The sequence below is a fragment of the Oreochromis aureus genome, linkage group 17 (genome assembly GCF_013358895.1).
Source record: "Oreochromis aureus strain Israel breed Guangdong linkage group 17, ZZ_aureus, whole genome shotgun sequence".
NCBI classification, from domain to species: domain Eukaryota; kingdom Metazoa; phylum Chordata; class Actinopteri; order Cichliformes; family Cichlidae; genus Oreochromis; species Oreochromis aureus.
The window spans coordinates 622,014-646,991 of NC_052958.1; the positions used below are offsets into that span (position 1 = coordinate 622,014).

Genomic DNA, 24,978 nt, shown 5'->3' on the forward strand with positions numbered 1-24,978 from the left:
ATTAAAATCCTGCACTACACTGACATCTGGTGGAGGGTCAGGGAAACAGGAAAGGTAAATGAAAACTAGTTCCTGCCAGTGCTGCTTTTATTTTAAAAGTGTGACTTTTATTTGTGTAGATGCATGTGCAGGTGAATCCTCATGTCGGATGCAATAAAAAAAAGAAAGATTAATACCGTATGCCGCATTTCTAACAAGGCCTGGACTATAAAATATTTATCTACAGAAAAAGAAAAAGCTGTGAGCTTAGTTTGCAGTTCACAGGTCGCTGCGTCCTGAAAATACCGGAAGTTTCTTTTATCACACACAAACTTCTACCCTCGTTGGCGTTTGACTTTCTAACGAAATGGGCGGAGAAGAACACATCCGGGCATTTTGAGCGCACTTCATGCGTATTTTGGGTGCGACTGATGACGAAGTTGACAAACGACAGCGTTCTCTGACGCTAAACATGTCGCCCAGAAACCCGGGCACGACGCTCGGTAAGTAAACGCACGTACGGAGAGAATGTCCGCAGTAATAGTGCTCTCACGTTACCGTGACCCAATAACACGATTTGATTTTGTAACCAAGGAATATTAACTTCGTCATGTTGCTTTGCGCAGGATTTCACGCTGAAACTTTGAATGTACGATGCTAAGTTACGACAGGTGAAGTCAGTGAAGCAGTTAGAGGTAACTGACCCTGAGAGCATGGATGTTACTGCACACTAACAAACGGAACCGGAACAGCGCAAAGGGAACGTTTTAATCCTGCTTTCCGACGTGTAACTAGGTTTTACTGACCAGTCATGTGACTGCTGGGTCTACTGTGTAATTGAATGCTCATGAGGTCTGATTAAGACTAAACACAGTACTGCAGTCTGCTGACAGTTTGTTTCGGACAAGAAAAAAGCACGTGGGTTTACCTCGTGACACTACAAAATTTAAAGAATGACAAAGTTGATTTATATTCTATATTTCGACAAATGTTCTGCTGTTATTATTCTTCCCACTCACTCTTCTGTGATTTGACGATGGTCACCTCAACATCTACACAGTACACTTTAAGTTACCTGAACTCAGAGTGGATGTTTGTCAGTCCAACCAGAGTCACCTGTGAGACACCTGCACCTGTACTCTAGTGTACTTGTAAGGGATTAGCACAGAGGTCGTATCTGGTGTATGAACATGAAAAAGCTGAAATCAGGTCAGAATGAATCCAGACGTGTCACAGGTTAACCTGGCTGTCACATTAACAGTTTGTGTGTTTTCTAACATTTGTTGAGCTGATGGAAAAGTTGCATCTGAAATTATGTGACACAAAAAACACATTACTCTTTATGCTCGCTGCTCTTCTGTAGTGCTACATGCTAAAGTAACATGAGGACAGCTTATAGACACCTGTACTCATTCTGGTGTTGAACCAAAAACATAAGCAGCCTACTTTAACACCTGACTATGATGCTAGGGCTGCTCGATTATGGCAAAAATGATAATCACGATTATTTTCACTGAAATTGAGATCTCGGTTATTTGACGATATTTATTTAACAATAACAATTATTCAACAATATTGAATAATGGCTTTAAAGATTGTCAAAAAATAATATAAAATAGTTTGCAAATACTGATAACAGTGCAAATGTTTGCAATATACAAAATAAATGAAAAATGTAAACATCTATGTTTAGTGAACTTCAAAATACTGCATAATATTTATGCATACAAATAACCAAACCTCAAGGCAAGCTGTGTAGCCACACAATGCACAATTGCATCAAACTGACACTGAGGTATGTCAGTTTGTAGTGTCGGTCTGTGGTGCAGCTACGACACCGTAGCAAAGTTTACACGTCTACTTGATCCACGTCTGACTCCGCGAACCCATAATGTTTCCACACCACTGAAGTTGTTTTATCTCTCTTTTCAACCAACGGCATACTTTCTTTAGCAGCCATTATCCTCTCCTCTCCTCTCTAAATAACTTCTACTTAGCTTTCCGAGCTAAGTAGAAGTTAGCTCGGAAAGCTAACTTCTAGCTTTCCGAGAAGCTAGAAGCTTTATTGTTGTGATGCGTGTTCGAAACGCAGAGAGGTGTGCTCAATTTGCCACACGGAGCACCGCGAAAGTAAAGCACGAGGGAGGTGCTAATAATCGGCTCAGTCATTCTTAATGATCGTTGAAAGCCCAGATCGTAATCGAGATTAAAATTCGATTAATTGAGCAGCCCTATATGGTGCTATACACTACGCATACATTTCATTGTCTTGCCTCTTTCATCTCTTTGTATTTGATAGGCCCTTGTGACTGACAGACCATTTACTGCAGGGCTCGCAAAATTTCAAAATCTCTGGTAGCCCTTCGGGCAGGCACTCTTCAGTTTTTGGTAGCCCAAAATAAATTTAAGTAGCCCGAATAAAAAAGAGAGCAATTTTTTAATGTTTTGTTTCCTTTACAATATTATACATTAAAGTATAATATTGTAACGGAAACAAAAATTAATCAGAAAATTGTTAAATACAAATCACAACAACTGTATAAAAATTACAATCATCAACTCAAATACTTGTTTCTAATTGAACAGAAATTTCTATGAACTTGTAAGAACTGTGTAGAACATGAATCAGTCTGTGTCAGATCCTGAATTTGAAATTTCCACTGAAGTCAAGGGTAAGAGGTGAGTGGAACCAAGATCGAGGCCATTTGCTTTTTGAAGTTTGCAAAACTGCTAAATTTGGCCAATGGTAGTTCACTCTTTGCAACATAGTACGCTTCTGAAAGATTTTTCAGGACTTCTGCTTGGTTTATTTTTAGTATGTTTTTTGCAATTGCTGTTTGTTCTGGGAAAGATATTGCAGACTGGGTGTTACGGCCCTAGCTGGGCCTCCTGAAACTGCCCTTGTGTGGGCGTGGTGTTTTCCCCGCCTCCTCTCTTGCCACTCCTACCCCTCTGTTTCTCTCACTCTCCTCTCTCCCCAGGACACAGCTGCTTTTGATTAGCCTCGTTTGCAGTATAATGCATTTCTTGCGTTTCTCATGGGTTCTGATGGGGTCTTTCTTAAAATTACTGGTCCCAGTTACAAACGCGCTTGTCGACTCAAATGAAATGAAACTCACGACACACCCGGCAGAACATGATGTTATTTAGCTCATCATATTCCAGCCACAAATTCTTTTGTCCATGAAACCAAAAAAGCTGAGCTTTCTTTTTGCCTCAGTCTGATTTGTCATAACTTTTCCGTTTTGTGGTCGGCTTTTATTTGGTTGTCCCTTCTTCACCCTGACCTGTCTTATTTGGCTCAGCAGAACTAAAATACCGGCGTAAATCCTGCTGCTTTTACACACGTACTTACATAACGGTCAGCGATTCTCTGCGCAATCAACCTCTCACATGTTTAAGCTTGCTGTGGGAGATTTCACTTGTCACGTTTGAATAGTAAGCTAATGAGTGATAAGATGATGTCAGAGGAAATGGTGCGCAATTAATCGTCACTCACCAATCAGTGCTGCCGCTCTCTACACACCGTTCGCGCGATCGCAAAGTGAAAGCAAAAAACAAGCGCAAATTCAAACGCGATTTCAATATGTCACATATTGGCAGTGGCTCATCGATGCCAATGACATAATTACTCAGCTACATTTGCAAAAGAAAATGCAAAAGCATTGACACATATTTTCCCTTCCTATGATAGCCCGACGGGCAGGGCTGAGGTAGACTTTGGTAGCCCGACTGGAAAAATCACTAGCCCCGGGACGTCGGGCTAGCGATTTTGCGAGCCCTGTACTCAAGTAAAGTACGGATACCTGAAAATTCGACTTAATTATAGTAACCAAGTACTTCCCACCCCTGCAAATATGTTTACCCCTTAAAACAGCGACTGGTGAAAAACTCTCAGCATTTTCATTCTTTCATAACTGTTGCATAGAAAACAATCCGACACAACCACAAGGGAAAACACTTAAGCCCTTTTTCCATTAGTACCTACTTGGATCCACTGGTTTCCATTACCTAATGTGTGTGGTAGTTGTTATAGCAACGTGACCATTGTCCCATGACGTAATTGGTACACAAACACTACAAGAAAGGAGGCCGTCGATGCGACGATATACCTGCTGCTCGGTGTGTCTTTTCGTCACACTCGGGGACCGTGGCGTTGTTTTTGTAGCCTTTCCTTCAAAAATGGTGCTTTTGATTTTCATGAACGAGACGCTCTCATGACTCACGAGTGACGCCACTGACTAGCCAATCAGTGGCATGCAGTCTGATGACATCACATTTTAGTACCTGCTTGCATCGCTTTGGAACCCCAGGTGAGCAGGTACTATATTAGTACCTCATACCAGGTACTATGACCAACTGGAAAACCCTGAAAACTGCAGCGAACCATAGCGAGTCGATCTGAGTAGGTACTAATTAGGGCTGCCACAAACGATTATTTTGATAGTCGACTAGTCACCGATTATTTTTGCGATTAGTCGACTAATCAGATCATGCATCCATTGGACGTAAAACATACAGCTTATTGCACCAGCGTGCATCTGCTCTTATACAACTATCATTAGCTTACAGCTTGAAGTGTTTAAGGTGCTAACTAAAAATAAAGACAAGATAATAGTTTATTAAACTTCTAATGAAATTTGCAGATTGTTTCGGTGGAGTTTAATAAACTCAGCCTTCTGCTCCTTGCTATCTAAAATATAACAGGACACCGGAGTAAACTCTCGACCATCTCACACTTCTGATAATCAGCTGTCTGCTTGACGTTTATTCAGCTGTGTAAAAACTATAACTTTAATCTCAGCCAAACCGATTTACTCAGGAACAAATAAAACACTGAAAAAAGCCAAACAAGTGACTTATGTATCATGTTTAATCTGAGTAGCCAAAGACCGCGGGGCTTTGAAAATGATGTGCCGGGAGTTTTCTGTTCTCGCCGGCTCTAGTGACCCTCGACCTCCCTGTCAGCTATCGAGCTGGTGGGTAACAGACGTCTCCGAAAACGTCAGAGCACTTTTGCAAATATGTGATGTCATGATAAACTGAGCAGATATTTGAAATTTACCCAGCTACATTCTCGCCTGAAAATATGTTAAAAGATTATTTTGTGACCCAGAAAGAGTAATAAGAGTAATATTAGAACTAAGCAGCTGCCGCCATTGTTGGAAACTGGAATTGGCTTGGCCGCATTATGAACCCTTGATAGGTTGGGCCACGAAGGATACACCTGACCCATCCTTCAAATCTGGGGAAATGAAGGATGCATTTTTTGGCCGCATTCGGGGGTCTTCGAATTTGGACAGCTTTCGTCGTGTCGCTGTAACGTAATCGGATTACAAATGCGACCTCCGAAGGATGCGGCCCCTGAATTTGGACACAGCTACGATACCGGAGACTGCTGCTTCTTCTTCGGGGTTTAACGGCAGCTGGCATCCTTGTACATGCAGTGCTGCCATCTTCTGTTTCAGTCCGTTATTACACTCTTAAATCCTACTACTTATTCCTGCATCTTTCGGGATCTTACAAAGCTTCAAACGATGCGTCGACTATTAAATGAGTCGTTGACGATTTTGATAGTCAATGTAATCATGACTAGTTAACTAATCGTGGCAGCCCTAGTACTAATGGAAGGGTACAGGCAGGGTGTAGGTGTTGATTGCCCGGATCTTGTTCTTTCCAAGAGCGAGCATACCCAAGATTTTGGGTATTTGGTGGTTTTGGCTTTCCTCTTCATGGTTCCCATTCACCTGCAAGATTCTGAGGTACTTGCAGCCGTCCTCAGTCTGCAGTGTCACCTACTGGTAGTACAATCCCCTCATTTCTGACCATTTTTTGTCTCTTTGTTGACTTCCAACTGCACGTCTCCAATATGAAAGAAATTCTCAAGTTGTTTCTGTAGAGCCTCATTCACTCCCAGCATACAGCTTGATGCCATCCATGTTAGGGCTGCAGCTATTGATTATTTAAGTAAATAAGTATTGATTATTCCATCGATTATTTTGATAACAAATACTTTGGTCTTATTAATGAGCAATAATAAATATTCAAAAGATAAAAAAACGCATGTCTTTTAGAATAAACTATTCATTGTATGGTATACCTCAACTTACTCTAAGACTTACCGTATTTTTCAGATTATTAGGTGCATTAAAAAAAACAAAGCAGTCAGATAAGTCAAACTTTACTCAACTCATTCTTCTTGCTTCCTCCACTTCCGTATCATTGATTCATTAATGTTGAATTCTCCTGCAGCTGCTCTATTCCCATGTTGTTGCAGTATATTAATGACTAACCTGGTATTGTGGATGGATTATCTCAGTTGTTCTCCTGACTGAAGTTTGGTCCGTTTACAGCATCCTGCCATGCGATTGCATTTGTCCCTAACCATCGGGAACCCTCACGTTAACTTTTATCCAGTGGAAAAAAGTTAGCGTTCATCCTCCAGCTTCACTGTGTTTATGCTATGCTAACATAGCTGTGTCGCTAGCAATCACGTAGCACATCATTATATACCAGCTAGCCCAACTTCAGTAACCCTACAAACGTCACTGCTGTTTAGTTTTCTGTCTTCATTTATGTTGGAAGTGATAGCAGAGCTGTACGTTTGAATGTTTCAGAAATCTCTCAGTCAGAACATGCTATATCATGTTTAGGTGGAAGCTAGTGAGCTAACTTCCTGCTAACTTCTAACGCCGTTAAATGTAATAAATTCTGTTTTCATGGATGCCTGGATGTTAAACTTAATTGTTACACCTGGTAAAGCAGCAACGCTGATCATTTTATTAAAGATGAAACAGTTTTTAACTCTCAGTGATGTGTTCGTTTGACTAATGGCGTCAGACTTAAAGACCAGATTGTTCCAGTATTACTGAGTCTCCAGCCTTTGGCGGCTGTTCTCATGTTGTTCCCCTGATGCTGAGTTTCTACCTTATATGGCTCAAAGCTGGCTTACTCTCCTGGCTTCTGTCTCTCTGGTATTCCTCTGCGGGGCAGTTAGCCATGGCTGTGAGTCTTTGTAAGATTCAAGATTCTTTGTCACGTGCATAGTTATACAGATATAACACTCAGTGAAATGTGACTTGTGCAAAAAAGAGAGACAGAACTTTATATACAGTGAATGAGTATATACAAAGAGGACATTATGCGCAGCAAGTGGGTGAGTTATATACATTATATAAATAAACAGTTTGTTGTGCTTAGACACCTCATGCTCACGTCCCTCTGTGCTGCTGCCTCTCTGCCTCTGGTCTTTAGTATCGAGAGGATAACTGATTGAAATACTCTCCGTATGTTTCAGCCACTTTAATAAAGTGAGTTTGTTTCTGTTCTTCCGTGTTCACGACAGACCTGGAATGGATATCCAAAGTGAGAGTGAACACACAGGCTGTGTTGAAGAGGGCTCAGTTTATCCAAAGACAGAAGATCCCCAAGAAACAGTGGCAGGTGAGCTGTGCTGTAACCTGTGTGCTTGGATGTTGTGGTGCACAATGACAACAAGCCCACGCTGCTTTAACTTGTAAGCACACCTCTGGTGGTCATAAACAGTATTAACTATAAGGCGGGGTTTTCAGGGTTACATTGTTAACATGTCTCATGGTGTATCCTTCTCTGAGGACTGTTTCCTTGTGTGTCCTGGCAGGCTGCATGGCTGCTGAAGGCTGTGACACTGATCGACCTGACCACTCTGGCCGGAGACGATACGTCCTCCAATGTCCACAGGCTCTGTTTGAAAGCTGTGCAGCCAGTTCGATACGACCTGCTCAAGAAGATTGATATGCACGACAAAGGTCCACCCTCACGTCTTTCAGAAAAACTGACAAAATTAAAACAAACGTTAATGTCATAAAATAATTATGAGTAAATAATGAACTAGCGTATCCTGTCACGATAGCTTCATTGCTGCTGATTAATTCTCAAAGTCTCTATAAGTAAAATAAATCTATCTGCTGTTTTGAATATTGTTGTGTTGAGCATCATTAGTGTAAAAGGAATCACAACAAATTTGTATTCATTTGCAGTTTTCCCAAATCATGCCGGCAAAATCGTGTCGACATCACGTGAAAAACAACGTAACGCCTGTTTCCATGTTAAGATTTGACCTGTCAGGACATAATGTATAAATCACAGGTCGTAACATCGGACAAATATAATCCTGCATGAACAAAAAGCTGTGAAATGTATTTATTTAACACAAAAAGTCGTGTGTGGCAAAACTAAGCACAGCCGTACTTTAAACGGAGATTTTCCTGTTTGCTGATTTGCTGAGAAACAAAATAACCATTAACCGTTGTTGCCACGTCCCAGTCAAAGTCCAGATCAGGGATGTGACGGGTCATTAATTCTAAAAGACAAAAGAACGTCTGAGAACATGGATAAAATAAAAAAAGATTACACGTGCATTTTCAAAGTTTAATCACGTTCATCGTTAATCCCATAATGTTTGTTGAAATGTGCGTTACTTTGCACACACAGATTTGATTAGTTTGGCTAATCTTAGCAGAGATAGTGTTGGTCTTTATTAGTGTCCACGTCTCCGTGCAGAACATGGTTACACATCACTGTGGTTACTCGGTCATGTTCCAGTTTACTCTGACAAAGACACACAGCTGCTTTTCCCCTTTAAAGCCAGTGTGAACAGAGCGTTGGTGGTGAGGACGGCTGTCGCTCATTTATTCACAGAGAAAGTCAAACACAGGGAGGCTTTGAGTCATTAACAACACCTCGCATTACAACTGCATGAATTCAAATGTTTTATTTACCTTTTTCTGCTACCATAATCTAATTTTTTTTATCACAGTTTTATCATCCTTTTTCTCATCGTTACCTGATGAGTAAGCATGCCAGACACTAGTCAACCTGCAGAGGGAGCCACAGGCCAGTTTATCACCACGTTTCTTCTTCTTTGCTCTGATCCCTGATGTCAGGCGTGACAACAGCAGCGGTGTGTGTGTATCCATCTCGTGTGACTGATGCTGTCAGATCACTTAAAGCAGCCAACTCCAGCCTTCCTGTCGCCTCAGGTAAGTCACCTAAAAGAGAGTCGTAGCTATGGCAACCCTGTGTGTAATATACAAAATGAAAGGCTTGTGCTGCTTGGGCTTCACTGTGTTATCTGTCTGCTTCTCCCAGTGGCCACTGGCTTCCCAGCTGGCCAGACACCACTGGAGACCCGCCTGCAGGAAGTGCGCATAGCAGTGAGTGACGGTGCGACGGAGATCGACATCGTCATCAACAGGATGCTGGCCATTACAGGACAGTGGGAAGGTATGCTGCAACCTCACTGTGGCCACTGTGATTGTATGTGATGGAAGGCGTAGTCGCAGCAGGTTTTCATTTAGATCTGTGTGTTTAATACTGATGTCTGAGCCTTTAGTAAGATTTTAATACATGATGAAATGCCAGTTACAAAACAAAAACCATTGGCTAATCCAGTAATCTGCCCGTTTCCTGTCACTTCTGACTGCGTCATGAGGGCAGCAGAGAAGGTGAGACCTACCTGCCTCATGTCGCCTCCCTCAGTGATGACCCCCCCCCCCACGGGCGTGCCCTGAATATGTCGAGTGATTTCAGTTTTGTGTCTCCCTCTGCAGCCATGTACAACGAGATCCGTCAGTTTCGGGAGGCTTGTGGCCCCGCCCACATGAAGACCATCCTGGCTGTCGGAGAGCTTGGCTCATTCACCAACGTCTACAGAGCCAGCATGGTCGCCATGATGGCTGGTCAGTCTCACAACTCAATAGTGTGTGTGTGTGTGTGTGTGTGTGTGTGTGTGTGTGTGTAACTACTGAGAGAACCGGTAACCCACTGTGTGAGGGGTTGTTTACTGCCTCTGGCTGCAACAGCATCCCGTCCACTTTCACTTCCTGTCGCTCGAGTTGTTCGTCGTTCTTTGTGTCGCTGCACTAAAATGGGAAAGTCTGCCTGTAGCTGTGATGTTCAGGTTTGTATAAATGAGAAGAGTGAGGGGGAGAGTCTAACAGAGATTTCTGAGAGTTTGATGATGTTGGGATTCCCGTCTGCTCTCTGCTCTGCCAGCTGATGCACAGCTGTGTACAGCCAGGCTAACGAGGACAAATCAGCCTGTTGGTCTGGTGACCCACTGGTGTCTCAGACACTGGTGTCATTTAAAGTGTTCTACAAACCTGAACATCAAAGCTCGAGTTGGACTTCGGAGTCATATTTATGACCCAGCCTGTGTGGTAACACACCAAAACCTTCCAGGCCATTGAGCCATGATGGAAAGCATCACTCTGATGTGTAGCAGGTGGATTTTCCTGTTTCAGTCCAGCTAGCCAAACAGTGAACAACCACATACTGCTGCAGAGAGAGAGAGGAAGAGAGAGGGCGGTGTATGGTTGGTTTCTGAGTGTAGCTCATTGTTGCAGCCAGGAGCAGAACTACAGTGACCCCCTCACACTGCTTTCTATTTGTAGTCTTTTTGTTTCCTGTCACTGGTTAGCTAACATGAACTATTAGCAGCAACCAACCAACCCGGTGATGTCGTGTTCTGCACAAGACTAAACTTTAACTTTAAACACTTATTTTTTTTTAAATCCAGCGTCACACAGAGTTACATCTATGACAGTTTTTGAGAACGGGGCTCCATGATGTGAATGAGCCTTATACGTGTAGGGCTTCATGTCCATGTAACGTTGGGTACTCATGGTTTTGATCAAAGGTGTGAAATCATGAAGATTTTTAGGCAGAGTCACAAATGCCCTTTGGGCTCGCACCAGGAAAGGCCTCCAGTGTAAAACACTCACTCTGCGGGCTCTTCACTCTGACAGCTGTTAAAATGACTTAGACTAGCTTAAAGAATAAGTTGATACACAGGATTTCAGGCCCGTGTTTTCATTGGTTATCTGTTCTGTCCTGTCTAATCAAGCAGGTGGTCCACACAGGCTGCATGACAGCAGCATGTTGATCTAATCCTAACTCTGCTTTAATAACAGCTGATCTGCACTCACTGCCTGAATACCTGCAGTGTATGTAGAAACATTTACACCATGTAACAAAAATCCTGGTGTGATTCTTGCTGTCGCACGCTCATATGCGCACACACACATGCGCACACACATGCACGCACATACACACAGGCACACGCACACACACACAGGCAAACACACACACACACACACACACACACACACACACAGGCGCGCTCACATATGCACACACACACATGCTTAACTAGCCATCACATAGTAAGCCGATTACAGACCTAAATTGTCAGGCGCTCTGATAGAGATCGTCATTAAAATACATTGCTTTTGTCACCACACTTGCTCCTTAATCTCCTCTTGTTCCTATGAATTGCATATGAGATTCCTGAAATTGAATGATAATTTTACCTATTAATCTCTGATATAGCCTTTTTTACCCCGCCGTTCCCCGCCAGTTTCTCCCTGCCCACGCAAATGAATAGAGCTTCATTACCGCCACCCACATTTAATAACCGTTATCCATTATCTGGTAATTAAGACTCCGTATAACGAATCTTAAGGATTACACCAGTTTGAGAAAGAGGGGAGAGAAGCTGAAAAAATACATATAACATGTCTTTAATGAACTGTAAAATTTCCATCTTGTTCTGTTCGGTAATGAACAGTCATTATAACTCAGGGAGGCAGGAGGGCGGCGTCTCTTTTTTCTGCCCCTGCAGTTTGTGGGTAATCTGTTAAACTGCGTCATTTCATCTTCTATTTTTATCAGTCAAGCTGATAAAATATAATTGGCTGTGAAGGAAGGCGAGGAAAGAAATAATGATTTTTATTGATGAGCATTAAGCTGTCGTTCGTTGCAGCAGCATACGCTCTTCTCCGGCCGCACTGTCGGTGCAGTCCACGTCGACCTGCGTGGGAACGCCGGCCTCGAGCTGTTTGTCGTCCTGTCGGACAAATTTGAAGTCGAAACCCGACAGCTGAGCGATGCAACATAACCTCTGCTTTTGTTGAAGACATCTCATCTGTTTCAACACGGCAGGTTCAGACTTCATCAAGACGTCTACAGGGAAGGAGGCTGTCAATGCTACTTATCCTGTTGCCATAGTGATGGTGAGAGCCATCCGTGACTACTTCATGAGTACGGGCCACAAGGTACAGTGGGCGTGAACACTCACTGTGGATACACTGACTGTAGAACAGTTATTACATTTATTAATGTGCATAAAACCAGCATCATGTTCTCTGATGTGTTCACTGGAGTGTGACTGAGTGTGACTGCTGGACTAAAAGTACTTGGACATGGAAAGAAGTACTTGTATGAATGTGGAGTGAGGCAGGATGTGTTGTATAAAGCAGCTCGAGTACTCGAGTAAATAAGAAGCAGTTTATCAAACAGCAGGAACTTAATTCTGCTCAGTTTCATTAAGATGCAACAAAAAGCTGAACAACGATTAATGTAAACATTTACAGGGCAGTGCTGCAGGACAGGTTGAGTCACCGTGACGTGTGTCTACATAAATAATGCCAAGCATGGATGGAACAATAACCAATCATAGGCCAGTGGAGCCTCGCCACAGTGTGCTCTCTGTATTTAGTGTCAAAAATGGATGGTTTTGATTTCATTACTGTGTAATCAGGTTCAAGCAAAGTTTCTCAGAAAATTCATTTTACCAGATTAAAACACTCTTTGTTAGTTACACCGTGTTAGTTCTGACCTGCTTTTGCCTTCAGAACTTTATTCTCAGTGGTGCGACAAACACTTTGGTCCATATTGACATGATAACACTACACAGCAGATTTGTCAGCTCCACATTCATCACATTCATAATGTTAACCCCCGGTCACAGTTATTCTGTTGGAGGTCATTTAAGTTCAGTGAAGTCACCATGACGATCAAGAAACCGATCTGAGCTTTGTGACATCATCCCAGCAGAAGGAGCCTTTAGAAGATTTCATGATTTTTAAGCCAGATTCTGACGCTGCCGTGTGACGTGTAGATGCATCAACAGTGTTTGTAATGATCTTTGGTCTGTTTGTTACTTTGCTGGGTCCAGTTGAATTGTTGCCTCAGTTTGCAGTTGTTCCCTGAGGGACACTCGGTCGTCTGCTGCTGTAGCATTAAGGTTAGCTGTGCACAGATGCTCTGCTGTGTAGCTTGGGTGTAATGAGTGGTTTTTAGTACCTACTTGGATCGAGTTGGGTCGACTGGTTTTCGGTTACAACCCAGCGCTACCTAATGTGTGTGCTTGTCGTCATAGCAACGCTGCCGAGCATCCCGTGACGTAATTGGCACACGACATGAAAGCTACAACAAAGGTGGACGTGAAGGCAACGGTAAAGCTGCTCCTCAGTCTGTGGCGCCTCCACGTCCCACTCGGAGGAGCGCGGCCTTGTTTTTGTAGCCATTTCCTTCGTTGCCGGGTTTCAGAAACAGCGGTTTTTATTTTCGTGAACAAGATACTCTCATGACTCGTCAAGTGACGCTACTGACCAGCCAAGCGGTGGTACTGAAAAAGTACCAGGTACTGTGACCTAATGGAAAACCCTGCAAACCGTGGCGATCCGAGTAGGTACTGATGGACCAGGGCCTCTACTGTGTGAAAGCTGGCAGGGGGACAGGGTTGAAGTCACCAAAGATGGCAACGAAGGCTCTCGGGTGCCGAGTCTGTAGCCGGGCTCTGGCAGAGTGGATAATGTCACAGCAGAGGGAGGAACGTAAACAGCCACCGAGGTCACATGGGTAAATGGCCCGAGTCCAACTGCTGGTTGACGCATGCGCACGTAACACTTTAGGCGTGTGTATTTACAAGTACCACCTTTGTAGATGTGTCATCATGCTCCAACTGTGTTGTGTGTTGTATTGACACACATGTGCATGCCTTCTTTTAGGTGGGCTTTAAGCCAGCAGGGGGCATCCGAACAGCTGAAGAGTCTTTGGTTTGGCTGACTCTTATCAAAGAAGAGCTGGGTGATGATTGGCTCTGTCCTGGCCTGTTTCGCCTGGGAGCCAGCAGCCTATTGGCTGACATTGAGAGGCAGGTGGGTACGCAGTAAACACGCAGTAGATGTGACATGTCTTATTTTACATGTGGTTGTTACAGCTGTTTTTGCTTGGACAGATTTATCATCAGGTGACTGGACAGTATGCAGCGTATCATGACCTTCCCATGGCTTGAATTCACCTGCTTCATGTTTTAAAGAGAAGCTCAGAAGATCCACACGAGCCTCAGTCATAAATCTGCTGCTCGTTCAAGGTGTTTTCAGTGTTCTGATGAATAACCCAGCTGGTAATTTAAAGCTCGAAGCGAAGAACATAATGAAGATCAAAGTTTTTTACTTCTTATAATTTAACAATCGCACTTCATAAAATAAACACAGTGAAAAACAGTTTGTTTCCTGTTTATTCTTGTAAACGGTGGAAAAGATGCAGAGTGCAAAGTTGAGGTTGGTATAAAGTTATGATGTTGGCTGTAGGTGTGTATCAGCTGTGACATCACAGCCTCATTAGCCATTTATACTGTAGCTCCAGTTTTCTGAGTGTAAAATGCAGCACATTAGTGTTAGTGAAGAAATACAGAAAGCAAAGCAATCTCAGTCTGCGGTTTTTAAAAGTTTCTCCTGAAAGGATGAAGAATGTTTAAGGAAAAAACATCACTGATCATTTTGGGAATAAAGTCAAAATTTCAATATTTAATAAAGTCGAACTTTTGAACTCTGAACTCTGGTAAAGACGAGATGTGCTGAGGAAAAACACACAAAACTGGACTTTTGCTGTCAGGTGACCATGCACCACCATGCTGTGCACAAGAGATGCACCATAAGCTGAAACAACAGAGTGTGGCTTTTGCAGCAGTTTTGACGTCACTCATGGCAGAAACCACCATTCGTGTTGGCAGTGATGGCAAATATAAATGAGCCATTAGAGTAGGGGTCCCCAACTCCAGTCCTCGAAGGCCGGTGTCCTGCAGGTTTTAGATGTGTCCTTGATCCAACACAGCTGATGTCTAAATGACCTCCTCAACATGTCCTGAAGGTCTCCAGAGGCCTGGTAATGAACTAATCATGTGATTCAGGTGTGTTGAGACCTAAAACCTGCAGGACACCGGCCCACGAGGCCTGGAGTTGGGGACCCCTGCATTAGAGCAACAGAGCTGCGATAGGAAGCGTGCAGCTTATGCTGCCAACCATAAGTGATCCTGACCTGTCCACTGATCTGTGCTGAACGTCTTATTCAGGCTTCCTTTGCTTTACTGAGGATTAGACACAGGGTTTGAACAGCATACAAATACATTTGAGGTTCATCTTGAGGCAGAAAACGTTCTTTCTTTTATACTTTAAGACATTACAGACACTGACCTTGGCTGAATGAGTCGGTTACTTGTGGAGTGATGGGCGCACGAGCTGTGGGGGGAAGTGTGGGAGGGGTAGCGTAGTGGAAGAGCTGGGAACGAGGCCATGCCGAGTTAGGAATTCTTTTTCATTCACCTTCCTCTGAGGGGTTGCCTCAGCTGATCTCTCTGCATCCTCTGCTATCACACGAACCCTGCACATTCACTACATCGATGAATGTTCTTGGTGGTCTTCCTGTTTTCCTTCTGCCTGTCAGCTCCATCTTCAACATCACCTGCCCACTATAGCCACTATCCCTACAGAACTACCAAGTAAGTGGGCTAATCTAAAGACAAGGTTGGTGAGTAACTAAAATAATCAATAAAAGGAAAAAAAAAGAAGGTGTTTTTTTTTTTCTAGTTTGAGAAATGACATCATGTCTTTGAGCCACAGGGAAGGTTTGGGGGGTGAGGTGACTTCCACAGGAGTAAGGATACACCGTGTTGTCACCAGGGATGTAAAAGCAAGAACCTTTGCAGGGAAGTGAGAAAGTTCGCAAAATAGCAATGAAAGGGTTCATATTTATCTGGGTATGTTGGACATAATAGCAAAATAATCAGTGCAGCATGTTTGCAGTTCATAGCAGGAATAAAACATATGGCTCAGACTGCAGGGGGGTCATGGCATCGATAAACTGTTGACAGTTGGGACTTTGAAAAATCTTGTTTAGTATCTATGTATATAAGATGCAACCCAGTGTTGGACATATACTGAGGAAGAAACAGGGGAAGCAAGCAAATTCAAAATGGTGAATAAATCTGAGAAATTTGCAAATCCACCTTCATTATAAATATCTCTGCTAACTCTGATGCCTCTATTCTATTACACCAAAGTAATTCAGGAAAATGAAGCCAGTACATCAATTTATACATATGTGAAGACCAATAGCATTGAACCAAACTGGGAGGGCAACCCCACCATCAGATGTCAGCTTCTGTAATAACGATCATTTCAACCTGGGGGTCCTTCGATCCCACAGAGATGAAGGGACAGTTTGATCTAATCATTCAAAAAAGGTTTAGGCAGGAATGTGCTGAAAAATTAAATCTAGGAAAGATGTTCATCTTAATTATATTAATTTGACCAATTTACAAACTGGGAGAGATTAATGTGGCCGACTAAGGGAACCAAACAGCCAGAACAGGTAATACTGATCCCTCAGTATTTAAACCCTGTCAGCGTAAGTTTGAAGGGAAATCAGGTTGTTTGAGTGCCAGAGCTAGAGAGTTAACCGGAAAACAATCAACCTTACAGCCAGAGAACGAAGCAAAAGTCAAAGATTTATGAGATTCATATAAAAGAAGGTCATCTGCATAAAGACACAGTTTAAGTTCAATAGCATAATGGAAGATTCCATGAAGTAAAGGCAGCTATTTTAAAGCAACTGAGAGTGTTTCTATAGCCAAAGCAGAAAGGAGGGGAGAGAGCGGAGAGTCGAATATGTCGTGAAATGATGTAAAATAACTGGACTGCATGTTTGGAGCTGTGCTGGGGAAGTTTACAGAAACTTAACCCGAGATTCAAACCTCTCCCTAAAACCACAGCAACACAGCAGAGAGATGATCACAGTTAACACGACTCAGTGCTTCCTTTGCATCACGAGGGCAGAAGGGAGAGAGCAGAGAGAAGTACATTTGTCAGTGTGCGAACCCTGACAAACAGGTGATGGGCTTTAATCACATCGTTTGGCTCCTGAGATATTAGTTCAAGATGAAGCATCTAAAGTGTCTAACTAGCATTTATGAGGTACAGGAGCTGGGGTCCTTTTCTTTTTTAGTAGAGTTAAGCCACTTTTCCATTAGTACCTACTCGGATCGACTCGCCACGACTTGACTTGGATCGACTGGTTTAAGGTACTACCTTGCGTGCAGTCTGACGACGTGACATTTTAGTACCTGCTCAGATTGCTTAGAACGCGGGCGAGCAGGTACTAAAAAAGTACCAGGTGATGGAAAACCCTGAAAACCGTGGTGATCCGAGCCGAGTCAATCCAAGTAGGAACTAATGAAACAGGCTTTAGATACCCGTGTTAATAAACGGTACAGGGACCAGTTTAATAATAAACTTTTTAAAAAAGTTATTAGAAAGCATGACTTTTGTTTTCATTGAAATAAAATTTACCCCAGACTAAGAAGTGCATCAGGCCTGTCAGCGACCATCAGACTAACAACAGAAACATCATCTGACAATGACTCAGACTGATAAAGGTAGTGGGTCAGAAACAAGATCACCCGAGGAATCCTTAACTTGACAAATTAGTCGAGAGGAAGACTGACGTCTCAGGTGTCGTGCTAAAAGCCTGATTGGTTTGTCACCATATTTGTAATAAACAGCACGGGAATGTAATATCAGATGTTGAGCATCATGTGCTGTGAGATGATCCATTAGCCTCTCCGGTGGGTTTGAGGCATTTTTTCTTCCTTAATTTGAGTTAAAATTTGATTCAGTTTGTTTGCCAGTTCAGTGACCACGTGCTGCCTGGCTGCAGGGCAGTAGCATGGTTTGGAGTCGGACCCACGGCCCTTTACTGCTCGTCTTCCCCCTCTCTCTTTCTCCCTCCCTGCTTTCCCGCCTCTCTTTGCAGCTTGGATTTTTGGGTTCTGTTGCCATGAACTGAAAAAGAAATGATCTGCCCACATAGATAAGCTTTGAGAGATTCCTATAACACTGAGTGAGAAACTGAATTGTTATTATTAATAGATAAAAATTCACCAGTTGCTGATGCAATGAAGTTATTAAATATTTCATCTGAAAGCAGAAATGAATAGAAACCCCATGGGAAGGAGAAACGGGATTGGTCTAGAGTCCAGAGTAAGGGGGTCCTAAAAGCACAGCTGGATGATAGTCAGAGGGAATCACTTTAAACTGTCAGTGAAAAAAATCAATACAGAAATAAGATTAAAAAAAAAAGAATATGTCCTTGTTTGTGGATTAAGAAGTCTCCAAAAGTCAACACACCCATTTTGAAGTTAAAATAAGATACAGATTTAAGTGTGGGGGATTAGGCGGAGGTGTGACCACGAGCGGTCTAAAGATGTAATGTCTGTTTGAATGAGTGGCAGATTTGCACTCCCAAGGACATTTCAGTGTAAAGTGGCCTCTATCTTGTAAATGTGTTTCTGTAGAAAAGTTCAGCTTTGAGGTGAGAGAATATCTTAGATCACTTAACAGGATCGTTCACACCTTTAAACTTCAATTTAGTAATCTGAATAATCGACTACATCAAGATTCTGGAGGATATTAAACATACTGAGAGTCATTTAAATAAAAAGAAAAAAAAACCCACTGAGGAAATCTCTCTTGGAAGAAACAATTCTTCCCAGTGTTGGAACATTTGCTGCTGATGTGGATTTCAGAGATTCCATATGAATCCTGATCCTGTGCTTGGTTAGCATTGGGGGGGGGGGGGGTGGGGGTGTCCTGTATGTGTTAGACAGTAATTTTGGGGCTTTTGAGGTGAGGGATTGTACCACACTTGGTGGTGTTTGTAATGGGACTGTGTGAGGTAGTGATAAGAAGACAGCATCAGCAGACTGGTCAAGTTTCTTCTTGGTGTATTTTATTTTCTGTCATCTTAAAAAACCCCAGTTGTCCAAATCTCACTGGTTTTATACAGATTTGTGCACCTCATCAGTCTCTCACTAACAACAGCTTAGCCCAAAAAACAAAAGGTTATTCATCTATCTTACAAACTCATTTACACAACTAAATGGTTTCAAAAGTAAAACACTTTATGCAGTGCAACTCAAAAAGCTTAGTTTGTACCCAGTGATGCAATCAATGACATCATGAACCTATATAAACAGGAAGTGCTGGGCCGGCCCCGCCCACACACCTGCTCTGGATGTAAGATCTGAACAAAGGAACAAACAATGGTAAGTATAAGCAAAGCAAAGTCAACAAGCATAATTCACCAAAAATGTTCCTTTAACAGAAAAATGACCTGATGGTTCAGAAGTGTTAACTTTAAAAACATGGATGTAAACTGTAACATAATGCAACCACAAACTAACCCGGGATAGTATGTAGAGCAAAGCTACGACAGCAGTACTGATAAAAGTTAGTCAGATCCAGTCCTGCTTTATCTTTGGTCCTTTGTAGTGTTTTTAAGCTGACACGCGGGGGTTTATCTTTCCAAAGGAATTCAGAAATATACACTCCAGAGCTCTGAACCAGTGTGGTGAGGGTTTACTCGGGATCATTGAAAATAAATGATTGATTCTTGGTAAGAGCATCATTTTTATTGAAGCGACCCTTCACATGAGTGATGTGGGTAGAGATTTCCATCTAGACTTTGTGGAATTACAGGGATTATTTTACATAACCATCATCTTATCATTGCAGTAATTATCATTTCATCAAAGTGTTTATTGAAGCTGCTGGCATTATGTTATAATTTATATTATAGGGGTTATCATAATCAAATATTAACATGTTTATTACAGGTGCAGTTATAACTACTTTAAAATGATTGAGTTAAATATATATGTATCATAACTCATATGCTGAGTATATTGTTACAGTAAAATAGTAGCTGAGCAAAGGCCTGAATGTATTCAGCTTCTTGTGGTATTTGAGTTTGCTTAGTTACAGGTGACGTAAGGATGTCCAGCCCATGGTGACCTCAAAGGCCTTAGGTCATCACCATATTCGGAAGAGTATGCCACAAGGAGGAACCTCTATGTTGCATTTAATTCTTAAAATACATGAATGTTCTGTACATGCAAATTATGTGTTTGTAAGCGCAAGAAGGGGCGTTACAATACCCTGATGTTATAAAAGCAATCTAGAGTGTATTTTGGGCAGAGATGTACAACTGTTTTGCAGTTTACACCTCTCCACGCTGCGTGCATTCATTAAAATCAATTGTTTGAATGACCTTTTCTGGACTATCATTGTTTTACTCTCATCCTCAATTTCGAACCCGTAACATTTGGTGCATTGGCCGAGGTTGAGTAGAGAGAGTTGGAGGTTGAGACTGAGAGGGTCCGAGGCGCTCGAACGAGCAGACATGAGTCAGTGGTCGAAGTGAGTGGACATAAGCCGGCTTATTCAAAGGTAAGGCACTACCTGTTGAATTATTTCCAAACAGTGCTGAATTGGTTCTGACAAAATTGAAAGTCTACTCACTGAAAATTACTGGTAAAGGTCTGTTTTGATTTTGGTGAAAATCTCATGAGAATTGAAGTTGAAGTAATGATAATGTAAGGTTAAGTGACAGTACTGATTAAAGGAAATGCAGTTGGACTGCTAAGGAAAGAGAATTTAAAGTAGTTGGACTACTGAATTTAGGATTATAGGTCATTTGAAATCTGTATATGGTCATACAGTTATAATTGAATATAAAGCTGGGCTTGGACATCAATAAAGTTGGTTTGGTGGTTTCATAGGATGTCTTTAAAAACATAATTAAATTTATGTAGAACGGAACTGTGGGATGTTCTAGGAAGTGCATCGCTCAGAGGTAACGCTTGCGGAGTCAGGGGCGCTTAGACTCCGTCCTCTATGAGGATAGTCAGTTGGTCACTGTGGAGCTTGGGGCACTCCAGAATAACTAGTGGTTGGACCACTTTGCCGTTTGGAACGGTTTATGCACTTTTTGGGCAGTAAAGCTTGGAGCTTGGGCGTTGGGCGCTTTTAAATTTACTTAGGATATTTAGGGATTAGAGCAGATACAGTTTGGAACTGAGACTGTCATTGATGATCAAAAACTTGGAGTTTGTCCCTTGGAGGGTTAATTCAAATTTTGTCTAAATTATGTAGGTTGTGCAATTTAAGGCCTTGTAAATATTATTTAATTTATCAGACGTCTCTGTGTTATAATTTCTATGTTTGTATATAGGCTCTGTCTGCCACGGGCACTGCAGCAGGCTGGTTATTTTGAGAGTGTGTCTGTGTCTATGTAAATGAGATGCCTGTGACTTATTTAGAGTGACATTTCCTGTTTACTAATGAGTGGCTAATGACAGACTGCAGAGCCTGGGTTAAGGACGACTTCAATCTGTGTTTTAAGGGAAGAAATGCAGTTTATGTTTATTATATTTGTGTGACTGTTGTTGATTATGATAAGTATTTCATGATAACTGTAGAATATGAGTATGGGGTTTGCTTGACACGTGTCTGTACTAGGTAAAACTGTGTAAGACTGATAGGAAGTTTATAGAGACTGCTACACATGGCTGATGCCTGTACTTAAGACGCTGGTTTTGTTTATTACAATATGTAAGTAAAGTTTTATTTCTTGCCACGACTGTATGACTTTTTGCGGGGTTTTGAGATAGGATACATAAACTGTTGATACTTAAGACTGTTACCTGAGTTCTGAGAACTGAAATTGAATTTGAGATAATTTAATTAAAAAAGATGTCTGTAAGCGATGTGTGTTTTGGGGTGTTGAAGTAAGATGTTTTAGGATTTTTAGATGGGTTCTGTTTCAGTTTGAGATAATATATACAGTTACATTTTCTGTGTGTGTGTTGTTGAGTGACAACATGCGCAGTTTAAATTAGGCGCTGTTCCTTCCTCTTTTAGTTTCAAAACACAAAGGCTGTTAGATTAAAAATTACTGTGAGTAACGGTTTGACTTTTGACTAGGGAAATAATATGCTTACTTTTGGGTCTATGAAGATATTTGACCTTCAGTGATGCTATGAGAGGTTTCAGTTTTCTTTTTCTTTTTTCTTTTGACTTGCTCTTTCTGATCATGGAAGGCATGTCCAAGATACTCGTATGAAAGCGTATTTCGAGTGATTTTAATTGTGTGAATGCTGTCAGTATTTGATTTGAGTGACTGTGTGATTTGTCTGAGTAAGTGAAAAGGGGGAGTTTGAAAGAAAAGGCAGTGTGTGAGACGATTACTGAATGACTAAAGAGGTTAGAACCTTTAAACGTGTGTATGGAATAAAGGAGTTAGATTAGTTTGAAGAACAGGAAATATGGCTCTGTGTACCGGGGCTGCAGCGACAGGAAATAGTGAACAGGAACTTGGCATGCCCATATATGGGAACTGAGTGTGTACAGAAAGAACACAGAGAGACAGACGAGGCCCATGGAGCAAATGAAGCCTTTAAGAAAAATGAATATATTACTAATTGTATGCTTTAGTGTGTCAATACAGGTGGACTCTCTCAACATTGCAACCTTGAGTTCAGCAGCAGAAAAGTAGATTAAAAGAATTGGGAGAATAAGCCAGTTTTTGGCTCGAAATTGTGCGGCTGGATCTCTCACTTTGTCCCTGAAGCGGAGAAGAAGTTCAAAGGACAGTCAATCGCCTGATGAAGACCGATAGAACATCGTGAACTTGAATACAGCAGGCAAACGGCAGTGCCACTGATCCATTAACCCTGATGACGACTGACGACCAGCAGCAGCATGTAAGTGTAATGCAACATGTACTGTGAAAATACAGGCTGGGCAGTTGAACAGTGGGATAAAGAATTGTGGAAGAGCACTGGACATTGAGTGATATTTTGCCACGCTGGGACTTAATCTGAAAGAAAAGACTGTAAAGAAACAGAGAAGAAGACAACAGCTGAGTTGAGACTGTGTTTGCTGGAGCTTTGAAGCCCGAACAGGACATTGTGCAGAGAGGACCAGTGAGAGATGAAGCTGGACGAGTTTGACTGAGAGAATATAGGATATAATTGGAATGAAAATTGAAGCCTGAACTCATGAATTGTTTAGGGATGTCCACTACAGCATAACAAAGAGGTAAACATTAGAAAAGGTAAGAATAATGAACGAAGATAATTGTCATTACCTTAATGAATAGAAAACACACATACAAATTGTTACATGTGAGATTATTTTGAAATGAATCAGAAGTGAGATAGTTTGAATCTAAAGCTCAGTGGTGAAATGCATAAATTAAATATGAATATATAGGATGCAATGAAGAAACAGCTCACACGTAGTGTACATTAACATGAATACATCGCAAGGCAACGAAGAACTCAATGAATTAATTTAATGAAGAAGCAGTTTACACCCAATTAACATAAAATGCAGGGAAGAACACGCTTACATGCCTGGCATAATTGGTGTTTCTGACCAGAGACAGAGAAATGGGTTATTTAACCACTGGTGATAATAATGAAAATGTCTTAGTTTTGTTATTTTCAGGAGTAAAGCAGACTTGGACCGGCTCTCCAGATCCAGCAGTCGGAAGAAAGTTAGAGGTTAACATCTATGGATAAGTTAAGGCAAGTTTCTGGTGGAATTGTTCACAGAATGATGTGTCCAGGAACCTGAAAAGCAAGCCCCAGCTCCTGGCTGAAGACCAGGAGGGCGGTAATTTAAGGTGGGAAATCAAAATGTGGGCTAGTAACTCGGGGAAAAAGAAAACTGACTGCTTAACTGGAGAGTTGGGAAGAAGTCTGGGAGACTGTGAAGCCATAGATGCAAAATAATATATACCCATACACACACAAACAGAAAATGCATTAACCTTACCAAGACAAGCTCCTGAAGCTTAATGCACAGATATTGATTAAAAACTTGGCTAAGAACACAAGCATATGCAATGAAGATCAGCTTGCTGGTTGTATGAGTGAGAGAATGGTGTGAATGTTTAATAAAATAAATGGAAATTAACAGAAGAAAAGTGATTAAAGCAGTTTTATAAGAGTGAGTTAGGAGTGCTTTTGCACTGATTGATAAGAGTAAGTGATTAGTATAGAAAGAAAATGAAAATAATTCAATAAGGTGTTAAGGTTTCAACATGCATTTCTGTTGAAGGTGCAGATTTGGACAAGAAATTTATAATTTAGTGTTGACACATTGTTATAACGTGTTTATATTTTAGGCTGAATCTAAGTATGGTGAAGTGTCTAAGGGGACATGGTTGTGTGTAAAACGGTGCAGTTTGGACGAGGTTTTCAGTGCGTTGAACGGGTGAAATTTAAGATGGTTTAAGATTTTTTGGGGCTGTTGTTTTTCATTTTAATAGAGGGAGTTTTGATAAACATGGACATGTCTAAAAGGGCCCATAGTTTTTATAACAGTGCACTTAGAAAAAACCTGTCAGGTGATTTTGTTTTGTACTTTGATGAGCTAACAATCAGCTCTCTTCTTCTCATTTTTGTTCTAAGCAGGCCTGCAAAAGAGTGGATAACAGCGCTGAAAAATTCTCGGTGACCTTCTCCAGATTACAATGGGCAGAGGAGAAGGCTAAGTCTCTGTCTAAAAGGATTGCCATGAGCCAATCCAGTCTAAAAGCAGAAAGAACTATTTTCTTAAACAAAGTAAAACAAATAAATGAGTTGATGTTGCTGAGAGTGAAGACTGAATATTTGCGAGATAGTCTCCACTGTCAGCAATACCTGATGTTAATGCATGTGAGTGAATGTGTGTAAATGGATGGTGACTGGACGGACGAGGCAGACTATAGGTTGGACCGACTGGACACTGACATAAAGACTGGACTAAGGTTAGACACATGACTGATAACTTTTCTGTTTTAAGTTTTCTTTCTTATAACACAGGTTTAAGCTCCGGAGCATTTATACATAATATGATAGGATTAAACTTTTCTTTTAATTTCCTAAGCTCGAGTGAAGGATTTTGAGTTTGTAACACATGAGATGTGTCACAAAAAGGGGGTGTTAATATATGCGATTAGCTACATGAAAGGTGCTCTTTTAGGGTTACTAAGCAAATGTCTACGTGA

The 24,978-nt window shown here is 41.6% G+C and overlaps 1 protein-coding gene across 1 annotated transcript; it reads left to right on the top strand.

Annotated features, from left to right (window-relative positions):
• The first annotated feature begins 329 nt into the window (after window positions 1-329).
• Window positions 330-14,309, top strand: dera (deoxyribose-phosphate aldolase (putative)). Its single transcript, XM_031754981.2, has 9 exons — window positions 330-482; window positions 7,325-7,422; window positions 7,619-7,766; window positions 8,904-8,999; window positions 9,109-9,243; window positions 9,570-9,698; window positions 11,962-12,074; window positions 13,812-13,961; window positions 14,042-14,309. Exons 1-9 carry the CDS (start codon window positions 389-391, stop codon window positions 14,096-14,098), a joined length of 1,020 nt encoding a protein of 339 aa, XP_031610841.1. The 5' UTR covers window positions 330-388; the 3' UTR covers window positions 14,099-14,309.
• Window positions 14,310-24,978: the final 10,669 nt, after the last annotated feature.